This window comes from Uranotaenia lowii, chromosome 2, assembly GCF_029784155.1.
Source record: "Uranotaenia lowii strain MFRU-FL chromosome 2, ASM2978415v1, whole genome shotgun sequence".
NCBI lineage: Eukaryota > Metazoa > Arthropoda > Insecta > Diptera > Culicidae > Uranotaenia > Uranotaenia lowii.
In genome coordinates this window covers 330084175-330101526 of record NC_073692.1, presented here as the reverse complement: position 1 = coordinate 330101526, position 17352 = coordinate 330084175, and the positions used below count along the sequence as shown (strand labels likewise).

At 39.8% G+C, this 17352-nt stretch overlaps 5 protein-coding genes across 10 annotated transcripts in view; 2 read left to right on the top strand and 3 right to left on the bottom strand.

Annotated features, from left to right (window-relative positions):
* Positions 1–3167: 3167 nt before the first annotated feature.
* On the bottom strand, positions 3168–4403 carry LOC129742965 (uncharacterized). The gene has a single exon (XM_055734908.1). The coding sequence runs from the start codon at positions 4401–4403 to the stop codon at positions 3168–3170; it is 1236 nt and encodes a 411-aa protein (XP_055590883.1).
* A 1530-nt stretch (positions 4404–5933) lies between these two features.
* Positions 5934–8475, bottom strand: LOC129747226 (uncharacterized). Of its 2 annotated transcripts, XM_055741321.1 has the most exons (7): positions 8339–8475; positions 7771–8272; positions 7482–7691; positions 7097–7414; positions 6769–7038; positions 6346–6668; positions 5934–6276 (listed from the first exon to the last, which is right to left on the bottom strand). In XM_055741321.1, the coding sequence occupies exons 1-7, from the start codon at positions 8404–8406 to the stop codon at positions 6270–6272; spliced, it is 1698 nt and encodes a 565-aa protein (XP_055597296.1). In that variant the 5' UTR covers positions 8407–8475; the 3' UTR covers positions 5934–6269. The 2 variants fall into 2 exon arrangements, with proteins under 2 accessions (XP_055597296.1, XP_055597297.1); XM_055741322.1 differs by lacking the exon at positions 5934–6276 and having other exon boundaries at positions 6530–6668; positions 6733–7038.
* A 592-nt stretch (positions 8476–9067) lies between these two features.
* Positions 9068–10916, top strand: LOC129746798 (cytochrome c oxidase assembly factor 7 homolog). Its single transcript, XM_055740677.1, has 2 exons — positions 9068–9265; positions 9944–10916. Exons 1-2 carry the CDS (start codon positions 9166–9168, stop codon positions 10630–10632), a joined length of 789 nt encoding a protein of 262 aa, XP_055596652.1. The 5' UTR covers positions 9068–9165; the 3' UTR covers positions 10633–10916.
* A 688-nt stretch (positions 10917–11604) lies between these two features.
* LOC129747022 (actin-related protein 10) lies at positions 11605–12953 on the bottom strand. Its single transcript, XM_055741034.1, has 2 exons — positions 12808–12953; positions 11605–12750 (listed from the first exon to the last, which is right to left on the bottom strand). The coding sequence occupies exons 1-2, from the start codon at positions 12876–12878 to the stop codon at positions 11676–11678; spliced, it is 1146 nt and encodes a 381-aa protein (XP_055597009.1). The 5' UTR covers positions 12879–12953; the 3' UTR covers positions 11605–11675.
* Positions 12954–14206: 1253 nt separating this feature from the next.
* LOC129743727 (uncharacterized) overlaps positions 14207–17352 on the top strand; it is an 83336-nt gene continuing 80190 nt past the window's right edge. For all 5 annotated transcript variants that reach the window (XM_055735850.1, XM_055735847.1, XM_055735848.1 and 2 more), the window contains exons 1-2: positions 14207–14414; positions 14481–14588. In XM_055735850.1, the coding sequence (XP_055591825.1) occupies positions 14506–14588 (83 nt within the window). In that variant the 5' untranslated portion in view covers positions 14207–14414; positions 14481–14505. The remainder of the gene's footprint in view (positions 14415–14480; positions 14589–17352) is intronic.

Below are 17352 nucleotides of genomic sequence, written 5' to 3'. Positions count from 1 at the left end.
TGTAATGTGTTTCTCTATAGCTATCTTCGATATTGAGGGAAGCCAGGGGTGTTTGATACTGCCATGTGTCAGTGCTGTGAGCACGCTGGCTGAGTCGCTATATATGACTGTGTTCGGTTCATGTGTCTCGACGGCTTTCAAGATCGCGAAAGCTTCGGAGCTGAACACTGAGCATTGTGTTGGGAGGGGGAGAGTGAGTTGGTTGGTTCGGTGGTATATACCGCTGCCTACCCGACCGGAGTTTGTTTTTGATCCATCTGTGTAGACTTGAGGGAGGTGTTTAAATTTATGTTCAACGAGTTGTTGAAATTGAGATTGGATGAGGTTTGGGGGGTCGTTGGTTTTGGTCCGTCGGAGCAAAGTCAGGTTCACCTTTGGAGTCTTGTCGTTCCAGTATCGGATTTTGGGTTCTGGTCGCGGGCAGATTGGTGGTATTTCGTTTCCTGTTATTTCGGAGAGAAGCTGGTTCGTTCTGGTAACCATAAGTGACTCTCTGGAACCACCATTGGCTAGCCATCTAAGTGCTTTGGAGGATAGCTGCTTAGCGATTATGTATCTGAACGGCATTTGGCCACTTTCGGCCATCAGGGAGGGGATAGGGCTGGTGCAGAAGGCTGAGCTTATTATTCGGACACAGCGGTTATACAGAGGTTCCAATTTGTTGATGACTACCTCCATATCGGCTCGACTTAGTAGGCCTATGCCATGTAGAATCGATGGTAGGAACCAGCCATGGAGGAAACGGAAGAGGGAGTCTCTGTGAGCGTAGCTGGTTTTGTTAGCTAGAATTTGCAGAATAGATATTTTGCCTATGGCATTTTTTCTTGTTTGGTCCAAGTGATACTTGAAGTTGAGACGGTCATCCAACCATATTCCCAGCAGGCGGGTATGGCGGTTCATTGAGATTGTTTGATTGTTGAGAATAAGTTTGGGGAGCTTGCCAAGTCTTCTTCGGTTTGGGCCGATGTGAATGAGATGGGATTTGCTTGGGGAAAACTGGAAGCCGACCGTAGGGGCCCAGTTTGCTATCTTATCTAGTGCTGTCTGGAGTCTCTTTCTGGTAGTTTTAGAGTAGGCTGAGGATGATATCAGGAGGATGTCATCAGCGTAGACCAGCGTTTGGATGTTGTTCGGGACCTTGTCGAAGATGGAATTGACTGCTACAAGAAATAGGGTTGGCGCTATTACTGAGCCTTGGGGTACACCACCATGGATGGGTCTTGAGTGGGATCGTGTTCCGTTTACAAGCACTTGGATTCTTCTATCTTGGAGAAAATCAGCTATGTAGTTTAGCATTCGGCCACCGATACCCCAGTTATTCAGCTGATTGATGATTGCCATCCTATCTACACGATCGAAAGCCTTAGATAAGTCTAGTGAAAGGCATTCAGTGTGATGATGTTTAAGGGTCGGTGGGTCGAGGGACGATTCTAGCTCCTCGAAATAGTCGTCTGTAGAGCGTCCGGCTCGAAAGGCGAATTGTCGGTTGTCGAGCAGCTGCTCTTTTTCGAGGATGGCGTGCAGTCGGCGATTGACCATTCGTTCAAGAATTTTTCCGACACAGTCAAGTAAGGTTATTGGTCTGTAGTTGTCGATGAGGTGGGGATTTTGTTTAGGTTTTGCGATGGGGATGACCAGTCCCAGTTTCCAACTTTGAGGAAGTTTGCCGTTAGACCATATTTGGTTGTAGATCTGCAGTAGGGTTCCCTTCCCGGCCGCAGACAGGTTTTTGAGTAGAGGATAACCAATTTCGTCGGGACCGGCGGACAGGCCTTTGACCTTTCTGAGTGCACACTCCAGCTCGTCGAGTGCGAAATTTCTGTTGTAGTCTCTCTGGTTATGGGATGAGTTGGTTGGGAAGGGGAGCAATGGAGTATTGGAGGGAGGGGACAAAGATGTAAAGTTATTACAGAAGGCATCGGCTAGGGCAAAGGGATCATTTGTATAGTGTTGGTTTAGGAGAAGGTGAAAGGAGTTTTTGCGATTTTCTCCATTCAGGACTTTTATTTTGTTCCAAAGCACTTTGGCGGAGGTGGTGGGGTGGATTTCTTCGGTAAACTTTTGCCAACAGTTTGATTTGGCTATGCGGACTGCTGCTCTGGCACGAGATCGTGCAGTTTTAAATTCAGTGAGGGCTTGGGCCTTTCTTGGGTCATCGTTGGGGATTCTTCTAAGAGATCTCAGGGCTTTGCGTCTTAGTTTTACGGCTGTACGGACTTCGGGTCCCCACCAGGGGACTGCGGATTTACCTGGGACACCGCTTGTACGCGGAATGTTTTTTGTTCCGGCTTCCATGACGATTTTGGTAAATGATGGGATGCATGTAGGTGGGTAGAGTGCGAGATGTTTATCTACCTCCATTTGGTAGCCGAGCCAGTCGGCTTCATCGTATTTCCAGCGGGGTCTGGTCGCTGATTTCGGTGTAGGGTGTTCGAGCTTGATCATGATGGGGAAGTGGTCGCTGCCGAAGGAGTCTTCGATAACCTGCCAGCTGAATTTCGGACCGAGTTCCCAGGAGGTCATAGTGATGTCGAGGGCGGATGTGTTACCAGTTGCAGGATCGATTCTGGTTGGTTGGCAGTTGTTTAGTATAGTCAGGTTTTTGGTGATTGTCAAATCTTCCAGGTAGGTACCTTTGTTAGTGGTGTGGGTACTGCCCCAGCTGGTTGAGTGGGCATTGAAATCGGCCATGACAATGTAGGGATGGGGAAGTTGGAATAGTAGGTCGTCAATTTTGCTGGTGAATTGGTGGTAGGGTAATTGAGGGGGGATGTAGAGAGATACAACGGTGAGGTCAATCGGGGTGTGCACTCTGGCGCAGACAGCGTTCAAAGTTGTATTTATATTGAGTATTTTGTATGGGGTATTGGCTTTTATGGCCAACCCAGCGCCTTGTCGGGATGATAGGTCGGATGTCGTATGCAAATTATAGCCTTTCAGTATATTTTGTGGGATATTTGAGTTTGTTAAAATGTCTTGAATGGCGAAGATAGTTGGGGAGATGTTCGAGAGCAGGATCTGAATATCTGGCAATCTTTTGACGAGTCCTCTGGTGTTCCATTGGACGGCGTAATTTTGATATTTTTTATGTGTTGGTTTGTTGGACTCGGTAGTATTGTTTGTTTGATTGGTGGTGATGTTTTGTGAACTTGTTTGGATGTCCATTTTTATTTTAGGTATGATGTGGATGCGTAATAGTTGCTTGGTAGTTTGGTTGACTTACCGGTCTGCTGGGGAGGGGTTGATGTTGCGGTTTTACCTTGTTGAGTGGATTCCAGTGGGAGGTCTATGGTTGGAGGAGTTGGATTTTCTGGTTTGCGTTGGCGTTTCTTTTTTTGTCTCTTTTCTGCAGGTTTTCCATTTTTGGGGTCGCTTCCTGTAGGGGAATCTTCGGAGGATGTCTTCCAGAAGCGCTTGGGGGTGTTTTGGATGCTGACTGTGGATATGTCGCTGGTCATGCTGGCGTCACTGTCGGATGTTTCGGGAGATTTTTCTTTTTGCAGTTCCAGTTTTTTTACTTGGTTGGTGAGGGTGGTGATTTGGGCAGTAAGGAAGTCGACCAGCTTGCGGAGGCCGAATATTTCCTTGTCTTTTTCTGCAATTGTTGGATTGGTGGTGGCTTGAATTAGGCGTTGTTGGAGCGATGTTGATTGTTTTTGGCGTTTTCTGTATTCCTTGACGGCTTCGTTGTGAGGGATTCCCAAGTCGGTTCGGATTCTTATTATGTCCTGTTCTTCTTTATAGGCAGGGCAGGAGCGGCTGTTGCTAGGGTGGGCGTCTTGACAGTTGACACAGTTTGGAGGTAGTTCACAGTTGGGGTGGGTTTGTTCTTCGCCACAGTTGAGGCAGGCAGTTTCATTTTTGCAGTGCTTTTTGGTGTGCCCAAGTTTTCCGCACTGCAGGCAAATCATTGGTCGGGAGTAGTAGGGGCGGGTTTGAGCTTGTATAAATCCGAAACGTATGTGGGTGGGTACTGTGGTTCCTCGTAACGTGAGGACAAGAGTGTTGGTGGGTTGGGTTTTTCCATCTACTTTCCTGGTGAATCGATGGACGCCGATTACACCTTGGTTGGCGAGATCTTGTGTTAGTTCCTCGTCAGTGGCTCCTGCGGCTTCGCGGCAGGTGACCACGCACTTGCAGGTGTTGAGCGAAGGGTGAAAATTTATTGTCACGGGAGTTGAGTCGATCAAATTTTTGACTGCTAGCAATTTGTCAACCTGTTTTTGGGATCTAACTTTTAGCAGGTAAGCCTGGCCCTGATCGCATGGATGTCCTCCTATGATTTCTCCGGCGGCGAGTTCGACAGATTTAGAGATGATGAACGGGTATGTTGGAAGTTTGGCAGGAGAATTGGGTTTGAGTAATAGAAATTGGATCGGCCCATGTTCGCCGTTTGGATCCATCCATTCTGGTATCCGTCTTCTGTTAGAGCTGGAGGGTTGAGGGGTTTGCCCCCATGGGGGGGGATTTTCCCCCATAGTAGCTAACTAGCTCTTTATGAGCGAGCTTAACTTTTCGATTTGAGGAGGTGTTAATTCTTGGAATTTTCTAAGTGGGTGTCACAACAGACTGATGTCCGTGATTGAGAAGCACTATTCGTCAGAACTAGTTCAGAGACCACGGTAGAAACACGTCTGATCGCGACGGCGATTCGGTTTGAACTGACGGAAATGTTTGCTTTCTTCAGCCCTTTGTTTAAAACTATAAGCAGGATGTAAACAATGCACTATGAACTAAATCCACCCAAATTTTCATTAAATTCTACCCAACGGTTAAACAGTAAGAGCAATTTCATAGTGTGGCAATTTCATCGTGGACTCCCTTTATTTTCCAGCATTGACCATGTGTGACACCAATTATATAAGTACGGAAAAAACAGGATATTGGTCTTCAATTGAAGATTGAAGCTTCAAGTATGTTGCATATCAGTATTTTTTAAATTTTAAGCATGGATAGGATGGGAAACGTACTCTATCTAATGCTCGTTTCGTCTATTTATTAGAAGAAACTTTCATCCGATGGGTCCTACAACACCAGAAAGAAGGCTGACCAGGAAGTCGAACACCTGAAGTAGCTATCGCAACCGCAGCTACAGGAAGATTTGAATGAACAGTTGAGTAGTCGCGGCGATTACGGCCCCCCTCTTACTAACCTAAAGTTAGGAAAAATACTCCCGGAACATAAAAACTTTATAAGTAGAATGCCTTAATAAAACCACTTGTTAATAAAAAAAAAAGATGGGAAACACTTTTCCATGGAGTTAAGAAAATATAAAGAATTCAAGTCACTCACCACACATAAGTTGATTGCAGCCGAGTTACTATCGTTTGCTTGATAATATGCTCGTCTGTAGGTGTTGGTAAAACCCGACATCTGCTGCTCGCTGCTGAAGTGATCGACGTTGTTTGCAGGAACGTAAATTGAATCGAGCCACATGGTTCCAGTTTGTAGAGCTGCCCATGTTTATCGGATGATAGCTTATGAGTGCAAATATTTGTTTTTTTGTCAAAACAAAAGTTTTCGGATGAGTATTGAATTTTCAGTTCGGTACCTCCATAGCGCTGATGTGGTCTAGTGGATAGACTGGCGCGAGTCTGGTAACCCAGGCGTACTGGGTTCGATTCCCGGTATCGGCAAGAAAAACTTTTGGGTTCGAATCCCATAAGTTGTCGACAGGTGAGATGCTTGGGGAATAAGTAGAGGCCAGTCTCGAACCCACCCTTGTCCTTCCTCCAACTGGTATCAGGAGGGGTTGGTCTAACCAACGTCTCATGATCGCTTACTATTCTACGCTGCCTACTCTGAACTTTAAAATTTCCTTCTCCAAACTATCTCTAATTTTCATTTCCAGCGTCAGCTCCCCGAGCTATATAAACGCCACAAAAAAAAAGTATTGAATTTTCAGTATGATACCGCCTTCATCCCGGATCCCTAATGCGCTTATTATTGATTTCGATCTCGAGGCGTTGAAGGACTACGATTTGAACACTTTTAATTCACAGTTCACAGAAAGTTATCGATTAGGTACGTCAGGGGTTATGCACTTGCGCTAATCGTCGAAACAGTATCCCGGAACTAATGACACTTTGTTTGCTCTTTTACACAGTTTTGATTTAATACTTTTATCAAACTTTAAAAAATCTTCACACAGCAAATATGAAGTCGATCGTTCTTCCTTCATTTATCCATGTGAGTTTAAAGATGTTTTTATTATTTAAAAAAATATCTTTTTTTAAAGCTGCCTTAGTCAAAGTTTGATTGAAGCGAAATTAGTCGCTGAAAAAGAAGACAAAAATAAACAATGATGTTTTTATCAGCATGTTATACCTACTAAATTTAACTTACCAAAACGCATTACATAGCGTCGAAACGACTTGAAATTTTCGATCACGCGGAGTGGTCAACTCGTAGCAGTACTGCTGAATAAAGGTCCAAACGGTCCGGGACTCAACCGGATAGTTGGCGCCCGTCAAGTGTACGATCTTAAACACCAAATCGATCGCTTTCAGCATGCTTTCGGCGGCAATGAGTCTGCCCTGCTGGATGTAGGCATAGAACCGATTGCCCGTTTCGTTGACCACTGCTATCACGTGAGGTTGTACGGACAGTTCATGTGATCGCATCTGTTCGTGGTAAGCGTCCAAAGACGTTGAAATTTCTTCTTGACTCTGGTGAAGATAAGAGTATAATTTGAAATGAAACGGAAAATAAATTTTAAGAGTGTGTTCTTACTTTGACAAAGTGGAAAATTTAAGAGTGGGTTCTTACTTTGACAACGTGGACGAACCCCCGTTCGACTTCCAGGTAGTTTGGTTTGAAGTTTTGCTTTACGACTCCTTGGATCATAAATCCACAGAGCAGTTGCGCAACTTTGATCTCATCCGGCTTTTCATCGTGTTGGCATTCAAAAATTATTGATCGATATCGCTGGTTTTTGGCATGACGGTGCGCATATTCTATCACTTTTTTAGCCAAAACTTCCCACCGATCCAATAGACTACCCGTATACGGGAAACGACGGTTAAAGTCGCTTGAAATCTGTTACAAAACTTTAATAAGTTTAAACAAATCATTACAATATTTGAGCAATGCATACCAATTCGTAGCCAATAGGTTCCGTAATAATAGGCCAACTACCATGATCGCATATTCGTCCAATTTGCAATCCACCCAACAAAAGGTAATCACGTATTCGAATGTCGTAGCTTACGTGCCATAACCTCCAGATTTCTTCCGTAGGAGTTCGACCTTCTGAAAGCCATTGTTTGGCAGCCTGCATTTCTTCTTCCGAATAATTTGGAATATCTTTTTCTGTACTGTCCTCGGCAGTTCCAAGAGATTGACTTGACTGTTTTATTCGGTGGTTTCCGCTGTACTTAAGACTCTTCAGTTTTAAATCATACGTCTCGCGAAACTGTAAAAATGCAATGAATTCTGTTCAACTGTTTTGATAATTGTTTGCTAATCTAAATTTGATCAACCTTCTTCTCGTTTGGGAATATCTTTACTACTCCATCGTGAATTTTTTTGAAAAGCGTTGTATTTAAATCTTTCGGGGTCATATCAAACATCAATCTTTCGATGATCATTTTGAGAAGTTTAGACCGATGAACCTTATCCAACACGTTGTTGGCCTGGTAGTAGTTAATAATTTGTCGCCCTGGAGCTGTGCAAAGGATTTTTTCAATATTCTGAAAAAAATGAATTATTTATTTAAAAATCTACTGAAAACGTCAAGTTATGAATCGAGGTGACTAAGAAAATACGTACAAATAAATTACACATCGGTTCTACGGAGGTGATCGGTTCTGGAAAAGTGGGTACCTGCATGGCATGGAGTGTGACTATCGGTTTGGTATTTTCGTTAGAGCAATGAGCCATGGGTTCTGCTGGTTCTGCTGCTGGAATGGCGATTCCTGGGTTCTTTATTGATAATTGAGTTGGTGAACTATAGCTTGTCGCCACTCGTTTTTTAACAGGTACCCTTTTAGTAGATGATGGCATGGCTCCGTGGTGAATATTTGATTCTCGAAGGGAGGTGCCTCCCTTCTGACTAAGCTTGTGTCTCAAAATCAACCGATAGCGCATGGGCAAGTCTCGGCACAGCTCGACAATATCGGTATCAACGAGGTAGTCCAGCACACTAGGATCAATCAAATTGATTGCAAATCGTTCCGCCAAAATACCAAGGCCCCATTCCTGTAAAAGCAGTGCCATCGCTTCGGCGGCCACTTCAAAATCCAACTGCTGATCATGCCAGTTGGAGAAGGAACTTTAATCGTAATAAACATCCGTTTGAATAAAGAAACTGGTTAAGTTAAAAAAATATAATACTTACAAATGATCCGTGGTACCCATATCTTGCTCGAGATCGACAGGAGGTTCTTCTTTTATAAGGAATTCCATCCTGGAAAATCCTGCGAAATTTTCCGCGCCGTCTCGAAAAAATTTAAATTATTTACACGCTTACAAATTTGTAGCCAAAACAAATATCGACGAGGGATAAGACAAATGCTACACGCTAAACTGAGGATACCCAATCTTTATAGTTTTTTTTACTCAAAATTATATAAAAAATTTTATCAAAATTTGAGAACGGCATTCTTATAAAATTTATAATCCAGTACTCCAAATACAACAATTGCGTTTTTTTTAATTAATGCCGTTGAACTTACAAAGATATAGATATGACTAAAAAATTAATTTAACTACCACAGAAAATTAAATTCACATCCTGAAATGGAAAGTTTTCATTTTGACCATTGATCAATATTGCTTTGAGTTTCGGTGTAAACGGAATAGAATGCTCTGTATTTACGAATCATTAAATTTTTCAAAATGTCTTAAGTCTTTCATGTTGTTTGTATATAGTGATTGGTTCGAAATAATCAAAATTTTTCATTAAATGATATATCTCAATAGCAGGTTATTTGACCTCCGAATAACTTCGATATTTTGTGTTAATGTTTATTGTTCCCAAAATTGAACAGTTGCTGTAGCTCCCAATTTTTTTTTTTTGACCTACCCTGTTGTTTTGTTCGCTTTTGATGCGAGCGAGCGCGAAGAGAGAGAAAAAATCAAAAGAATTTGTGGTGTGTGCGGAATTTCGGAATTGATTTCGGTGCGGTTTCCGTAATAAGCTAGCTCCAGCAGTAGTCGTCAGCGATGGCTTTCGATCTAAAGAATGAATCGGACGTGAAGGATTACCTGGAAAAGTTGGGTATCGAGTACCGGTTCGGGTGTTATTCGGAGAAAAAACCGGAAGGTAAGCCTCAGAGAAACATTAGGAGGTAAATAACAAAAGTTACACAATCATATGGGGACTGAATGCAAGAATGGGGTCCATCGGCATAAGGAACTTCCTTTAGAGCGAGTAATTTGTCCATTTTTATTGGATATGGTAAACGATTTTTCGGTTCACTGATTTGAGAAAATTTAAAACTTTATTCGATTAAAATATGATCGAATTCATGAAAAGATAGGTACAAAATGTAAAATTTGTACTCGAAATCTGTAAATGACATGTTGAATGTGCCTAATGACCGTATCAACAATTTAAAAAATATATAGTAAGGTAGTTCGGTACCTATATTAAAAAAAATTCGTGTTGCTTGAAATGTTTGATGAATATTTCAAATTCTTAAAAGGCTTACGTTACGCTGTTTTTAAAATAAATAATTAATCATTCTCTGACAAGACCTATAAGATTTCGATGTGATGAGGTTTTCCTCACATTTTAACCGATTTACAATTTTGCGATAAAGTCCTGTTGTGAATATTGTGTTTTTAGTTCTTGGAACTAACACCAAATCTGTGGAAAGAACAATCTACGCGTGGAACCAATTATAACGGCATGTATTTGCCGAGAATATTCGTGAACTTGCAAAGCGCAATGGTATTTATTACTTTAAATTTATGTCATTCCTTTTTTTGGCTTCCACAGTTTGCCACCTGTTAGGGGATTACCTTGAGGGCATCAAGAAGGACTTTGATAAAGCTGCAAAAGTGTACCGATCGAACTGCGACGATTATGGATATGCCAAGAGCTGTCTCAAATACGGCAACTACAGTTTTCTGGGCAAAGGACGTGCCTCGGATAAGGGTGATCCCATCAAAGCCTACCAGTACTACGAAAAAGGCTGTGAGCTAAACGATGCCGATGCGTGTCTTCACTCCGGTTTGCTGCTTGTTTCGAAATCAATTCCTAAGGACATGAAACGAGACGTTTCGAAAGCTTTCGAGTTCCTCAAGAAAAGCTGTGAAATGAACAACGGTAACGCCTGCTTCTACCTCTCCGGGATGCACATTTCCGGTGTCCTTAAAGACGAGTACAACACAGCCAAGGTCAAGGAAGAGCTGGAACGATCAGGCCCTGAGGCGCAGCCAAATCTACCGAAGGGTGCATTTGTTGTGGAACGTGATATGCAGAAGGCATTCGAATTTGCGTACAAAGCCTGTGAGCTGCGCAATATGTATGCGTGCGCCAATCTGAGTCAAATGTACGCCAAGGGAGATGGCACGCCCAAAGATGAAAAGAAAGCCGAAAAGTACAAACAACTGGCCCTGGAAATGCAAGACGAAATCAAGAAGCAACAACAGCTGAACTTCCAGCAAGGTTTGAATCCGTCGTAAAATGGCATTAGTCTTGATACATTCCAGCCGCAGACCCATTCTCATGTTCCGCATCACGGCAATAACTCTTGATTCTTGTCAGCAGCGCAGCGAAAGATTGAATGTGGAGCAAGTTTGAAAGTTTTCTTTTGGTTAAATTCTGTTCGTTATTCAACATACAATTTTCTCCATGGAGCGCCATTGCATGAGTTTTAACCGTTGATTTTGTACTGTGAATCACATCCATATGACAACAACAACTACTATGTTTGAATAGAGAGAAGTTGATACAACTATTGTGAGAATTGTGTTTTATTTAAACATTGTTTGTTGTGGTGACTTATAAAGCATAGTGCTTATAACAGGAATCGTTGAAAACTCTGTTGATGTATTTACCAGGAAATATTTTAAATCCAAGGGAAATACTAATCGATTATATTACCTACCTCATTCCGATCAGAGAAATCATGTAGCCGGGGAACTAACGAAGAAATTGGCAGATAAATCGAACTGATGTTTTAACTTTGAGTTTTGCCTTTAATTCACAGGAGATTTGAAACCTTTGGACATTAAGAGCTGAAGAAACCTTCCATGATAGAATATTAATTTCCTGAAATCGGGAAAATCTTATCTGAAGTATACATTCAGGCGTCTTCCTCGCTGTATAAGCACAGGAACAAAGATACCAGCAAATCATTATGGTTTACTGGGTCTATTTTAATTAAGTGTTTTCACAAGGAAAACGCCTGAATATATTCTAAATAAGGACGCTGCAGTAATGGCACGTTATTTTCTCGGATGTCTTCCTATGAACCCGCAGCAGAGTTAAGTTTTTCGAAACAAGACTCCGTTCTTATTCATGAGTATGAGTAAGAAAGAAACTTAACATTTTCCCAAGTTCTAACGATTTTGAATTTTAAACTTACATAGCTTTTATTAATCAGTTTAATGCCAAAAAATAAGTTCTAAGAAATTGTTTTTCTATAAGTATAGAGATAAGCTTTATTATAGCTAGCAACAGATCGCTTAAAGCAAAAACAATAAATATTTAGGTAAGCATAAATCTACCATCTACACACGGCCATCCGCATTTCGTCATAGTTAGTGAAGTCGGGAAGTTGCTGATTTTTACTGTACGCCTCCCGGGTAATCGATTTCGATAGCACCAAATCGGTGGCCCCATAAATCGATCCGCCCATCCAGGCGACGAAGTTAGCCTTTGCTGGCGATTTGTGGAATTTGAATGTCTTAACGAAAAGTTTTTCGTTGTATTGGTCCGACGCCAGTAATGCCAGCATTTCAGCCTGAAGCCGAGCTGTCAATCCGAGCACCATGGTTGAGCCTCCGATAAGGACAATGTTTTCGGCCAAAGCTTTGCGCATATCCCGTGGACACTTAATAATTGAATCGAGAATGATGTTTGCCAAATTGAGATTATCGTTGTCCTGCGGAAACAGAACTTCAAATGCTGTTTCGCGAATGGTTCCTGGAATCTTGATGATTTCATGCCCAGTCACGGGGTATTCTACGTCCGGGCATGGCTGTGGTTTCTCTTCACTGCGAAATTTTTCAGCGCGTTCCTTGGTAGTGACGAAACATGTTCGCACTTTTATGTCCTCGACGATGTAATCGGTTAAGAGTTGTTCATCAACTCCGTTCAGGATGAGTTCCCCTTTAATGTGTTCGTGCACGGCTTCAGCAGCTAGGGGTTGGGCCTGCCAACCAAATATAGCTTGAACGCCACTGTAAACTGGAACAATGACTGCTTCCTTGAAGCCAACGTCAACCACCAGAGCCGTGTTTATGGCCAGAGTAGCTAGCGTGACCAAGTGAGTTGGAACGAAGAATATAGAGGATACATCAAAGTGGCAAAAGAGTGCCTTGGCCAAATTATCCCTAATGATGGTAGGACACAGAACGGATTCTACGATGACCACCTTCCGTTCCTTGGGACTAACCAGGACATATTTGAAAAAGAGAGTTTTGAGAAACTCGACCAGCTGATCGTACAGTTCTGTTGCACTGCCATAGTCGAACAATTTCTTGTTAGCAACCGTTCGCCCGGTACTTTTGGCCTTATGGTCCAGCAGCTCGGATGGAATAATACTACGTGGGTGCGGCTCTCCTGCAAACCCTAATCTAAATAGAAACAAGTTTCACCATCTACTCTTTCGGAGCGGAAACAAATTAACCTACTTGGTAAATGCGTGTCCAATTTCCAGCACAATTGCCGGTTTCTCCTGAAGAACGGTGTCGAACATCGGCATTTTTAACTGAAAACTTCGAATAAAAATTTGAGTCACCAAAATTGACAAAATTTTGCATCAAACCCATAAACAATGTTTTTATTTTAGCACACGATTATTGAAATATATGAAACGGCAATTAAAAATCAAACCATTAAGAGCAAGTTCACTCGTGTTAGAAGAAAGTGGTATATAGAAATTTTGACACTGACCACATTTTGAAAATTTTGACGTATGTAATAGAAATATTGCTAATTTTGCATCACAGCATGTGAAAATTAAACACGCGTCGTGAAAAAACTTGAAGGCCGCAGATTTTAAAAATGCTTTTGCATGGTAAAGTTTTCAAAATGTTTTTAAAGTGTCAAAATTTCTACCATTTTTTCCTAACACGAGTGAACTTACTCTAATAAATTTATAATTGAAATAGTTATTTGACTAAACAATTTTAGAGCATTTCTGCAACTATTTTTTTATGGAAATCAGCTGAAAATGATTGTAATTTCCCTCGGAACTTTACTTCATCTCAAAATGATATTTTTCCTGGATTTGTTACATATTCCATACAATTATTGAAACATAATTCTCGAAAAACCCTTAAGTCGTTTGAGACGTTTTTTTTAAATACAGACCCCGTTCGTTTTTGGCAACATTCGATTTTGGCACATGTGCCAAAACTCAAACGGTTTTTAGAAACAACATTACCTTTTAGTTTTCATCATAACAAGACCAATTTAATTTAGACAAACTCCATAAATAAGTTTTTATGTTCTGAAATGGTGATAAAATGCAACAATAAAAACAAAAGTTTTTAAAAATTTTATGAAGTACTCAAAAATGACAAAAACATGAAAAATTCTAAAAGTCAAAAAAAAAATTCAAACAAAAGACTGAAAATGATAAAACACAACTGAAAAATGATGAAGAATGACGAGAAAAGCAAATATGACTAATGAAAACAAACATAATTAACAAAACAAGAAAAATGCAAAATGCATCAAAAAACATGATGAAAAAATTAAAAACTACTATAAATGGTCGGAAATTGACTAAAAATAACAATTTTGATAATAATATTAGTTATTTTGTAAAAATAACAGAAACAAAGTTGAGGAAAAAACCGTACGATTTTGGCAACACAAAATTTACGGGCGTGTTGCCAAAATCGAACGGGGTCTGTATCCAAAAGTGAGACATTTTTTTTTATTTTGTTTAGTTCTAATTTATGATTAGAAACTAACCATCTTACTTTTACTCAGCTTGGGTAAACTTCAGGAGTCTGGTAATTAGTTTAGTCGAGCGTGAAGAGGAAAAAAATCTGACAGATTTTTCATGTTTTCTGCAGCTGCGCTCGCAAACGGTTTGTGCTTGCTCGTGCGGTGTAATAATTTAAGAAATTATCTCTCTATAAATCCTTAAATACTGAGTTTAAGCTTCAAAAAAGATCGAAAAAAGGACAGCCACTCTAAAGGTGAACAGTGCTTCGAAATATTCTAAGGATCCAAAGCAAATCCTTTCGAAATAAGAAATCGCTGTTTGTTATTGTTTTATGGCTTGGTGAGTAGTTTGGTGCAAAAGGTCCCGCCTTTCAAAGTTTATTGTTGCTTCCATCATCATCCGCAGATAAACTAAACCGGTTGTCGTGAAAATGGAAGTTGCCATCAAAGAAGAGCCTGCATTGGAGATTGACAATTTTGTGGTCAATCAATCGACCAGGTCGAACGATTTTAGGTAAGATTGATATGCGTATAAGTTTAACTAAATTTTGGCTGTCGACATGTTGGCCAGTATAATATAATATATTCTGATATCATCATGTAAAGTACTGCTTTCTATAGGAAACTTTTTCTGGCTGAGACTGCCTATATAATAAAGCTATGCAAGTCAAACTATGAGTTCATGAAAGATGAAGACATTTACATGAAATAAAAACATTTTTAAAATGCTTGTAATTTCTTAGATATTTTTGTTTATCAATAAGGGCACTTTAAATTTAAAAAATCATTTAACAAATAAAGAAAAGTTTAAAAAAATTATCCAGAGGTATTTAGAAAAGCGGTCCTGGCTAAGCTATTCACCTGTGTTACATGGCTAAGCTATTCACATTAAACTTATTAAAAAAGAAAACTCTCAAGTTTATGCACCTGTAATCAAATTTATCTTACTTCAAATTTTCTCAGAAATTTAAATTAGTCTTCGAATTTGGCCGGAGTCATCTCACTCAGGTGTTGTTTGACGTTAATTTTCCAGAGATAAGCTATTTTCCTTATTTGTTATTTATTTCTGATCAACGGATCACATGTTGATCCAATTGATTACTTACGGCGTGTAAATTGATTTTTTTTTATCGAAATGATTTTTTTGTCGATACTGGCGTTCGTTAATTATAAACAAACGTATGCAAAAGCATTGCAAAGTGATTTAACATCTACCAAACAAATCAATCGACTGATGCATCACCCAAAAAAATCAATTAACGAACGCGCCGTTAAAATTAAAGGTAAAACAGAACACAAAACTTATACATATGTCAAACAAAATGAGATTTTAAGTTATTGCAATTTCATAAAACGAACTGAAAGGTTTTTAAATACATAAAATCATTTTTAAAAAAGATCATTTATTACAGACGAGAAGATCTCAAGAAGTGATTTTTACCCTTATGAAGAATATGTCATTTTATAAAATAATTGCTTTATATCTCACTTGACTGTTAATCGTCTTCAACAAAATGAACATCACATTAAGGCTTAAGAAAGCATTCAACAACGCTCAAAATGTTTGTTCGATTGACTAATGTATACAAAAGAGATTCACTTTTGCGTAAGAATTGAGTTTTCAAAATGTTATTGATCAAAATAGAAAATTTTTAAAAAGCTTATAACTCCTGGAACTCTTTATTAATCTTCATGAAACTTTTACATTACATTAAAATGTAAGAATTCTTTTACAAGATTTTTGGTCAAAACTTCCCCACTCTCGCGATTCGTGTTTTTTTTTGTTAATTTAGTGCCCAAATTCGGTTTCTTGGTCTTTCTGTTACAGTGAGCCTATAATAATGGAAAACGATGGGGAGGAAATTATAGATCGCCTCATTAAAGAGGTATCTTTGCGAAGTGTCCTGTATAACAAAGGGCATCCATATTACACGGTCAATCATCAGAGAGAAGCGGCCTGGCAACAAGTAGCTGTTGCAATTGGTGCCGGTGAGTTTTCAATTCAATAGGGTATATTTTTAAAAAAACGTGCTTGGAATTAGTTTCCTATTTTGTTCTTTTCTTTCACTAGACCCAGCGTGGTGTGAGAAAAAATGGATAAAACTTAGAAGGAATTTTTTTAACGCTCATCTCACAGAAGAAAAAAATCGTACATCTTCTGCAAGGAGGAACTGCGGTAGAAAAAGATTCCCGTTTTACGAGAAAATGCGTTTCTTGGCTAGGCATTTAAAAAGAAGGAGGTGAGAAATTGATTTTACAACTTTTAAGTTTTATCTCAAAAAAAAAAAATTCTTTCAGCAAAATCAAAACCAACTTAAATGTAGCGGTAGATGAGACCATGGATGAAGCTCCGGAATCGTCTGTAGGAGATCTTGGTTACGAAGACAACAACTCTCTACTATCCCCATTGAGCCAGGTGCAGAATAACGAAGAAAAAGGATGCGGATCATCAAACACTAATCTGCCTCATAGCTTCAAAATTACTACCGGACTCACCGATAATAGTTTTATCTCTTCAACGGTTTTATTAACAGAAACTAATGCTATCAATGCCGACGAAAATGCAAGATCTGTTCCGAAAATCAGACCAATGAGAACCCAACGTAGACGATTTAATTACGATGACGATTCAGATGAGGAATGGATGAATGCTCCTAAAAGGACACTAAGAAATAAATACAAGCGTAACGAAAGAACCTCCAAAGAACTCGAACAATCGTCTTCAAATGCAGATAATTGTAACGAAACAATGCAAACGGTAGCAACAAACAACTCGAAACGAATTTCCCCACCGCCATCTGAAACAAGGTCCAACAAAGAAGGAATGATAAGTGCTTTTTGCGAAATGCAAAAATATATGTTACAATCGGTTTCCTATGCAGAATGTCTTAACTACATTAGGGAATGTACGACTAAGCTTACAGATATATGTACCAATAATTTAAGTCGTTCCTAACTTGATCCAATTTTTTTGTCCTTAACATGTGAAACCCTTCAATAATTTCTCAATAAAAGTTGCAGTTTTGCCTCGTTTTTTTCGATACGTGACCTCGCAATTTTATTCTCTGCTAACATCCCCGAACAAAACCAGAAAAATTATATATTTCTCACCAACAGATTATCGGACCATAATACGAAAATGAAAATTAAGGAACCTTTGTTGTATTTAAAATTATGCTTCCAAATGCAAGCAAGAATATTAAAGTTGTAGATTTACATAATTTTCTTGAGTAACAAATTTTGAAAACCATGCGTATTATGCTTCTCTAAAAGATGAT

Coding starts and splice junctions, on each gene's coding strand:
- LOC129742965 (XM_055734908.1), bottom strand. CDS start 4,403: ATGGATCCAAACGGCGAACATGGGCCGATCCAATTTCTATTACTCAAA.
- LOC129747226 (XM_055741321.1), bottom strand. CDS start 8,406: ATGGAATTCCTTATAAAAGAAGAACCTCCTGTCGATCTCGAGCAAGAT. Junction 7,692..7,770: donor AACCGATGTGTAATTTATTT/GTACGTATTTTC, acceptor CATTTTTTTCAG/AATATTGAAAAAATCCTTTG. Junction 7,415..7,481: donor TATTCCCAAACGAGAAGAAG/GTTGATCAAATT, acceptor GCATTTTTACAG/TTTCGCGAGACGTATGATTT.
- LOC129746798 (XM_055740677.1), top strand. CDS start 9,166: ATGGCTTTCGATCTAAAGAATGAATCGGACGTGAAGGATTACCTGGAA. Junction 9,266..9,943: donor TTCGGAGAAAAAACCGGAAG/GTAAGCCTCAGA, acceptor TGGCTTCCACAG/TTTGCCACCTGTTAGGGGAT.
- LOC129747022 (XM_055741034.1), bottom strand. CDS start 12,878: ATGCCGATGTTCGACACCGTTCTTCAGGAGAAACCGGCAATTGTGCTG. Junction 12,751..12,807: donor ATTGGACACGCATTTACCAA/GTAGGTTAATTT, acceptor GTTTCTATTTAG/ATTAGGGTTTGCAGGAGAGC.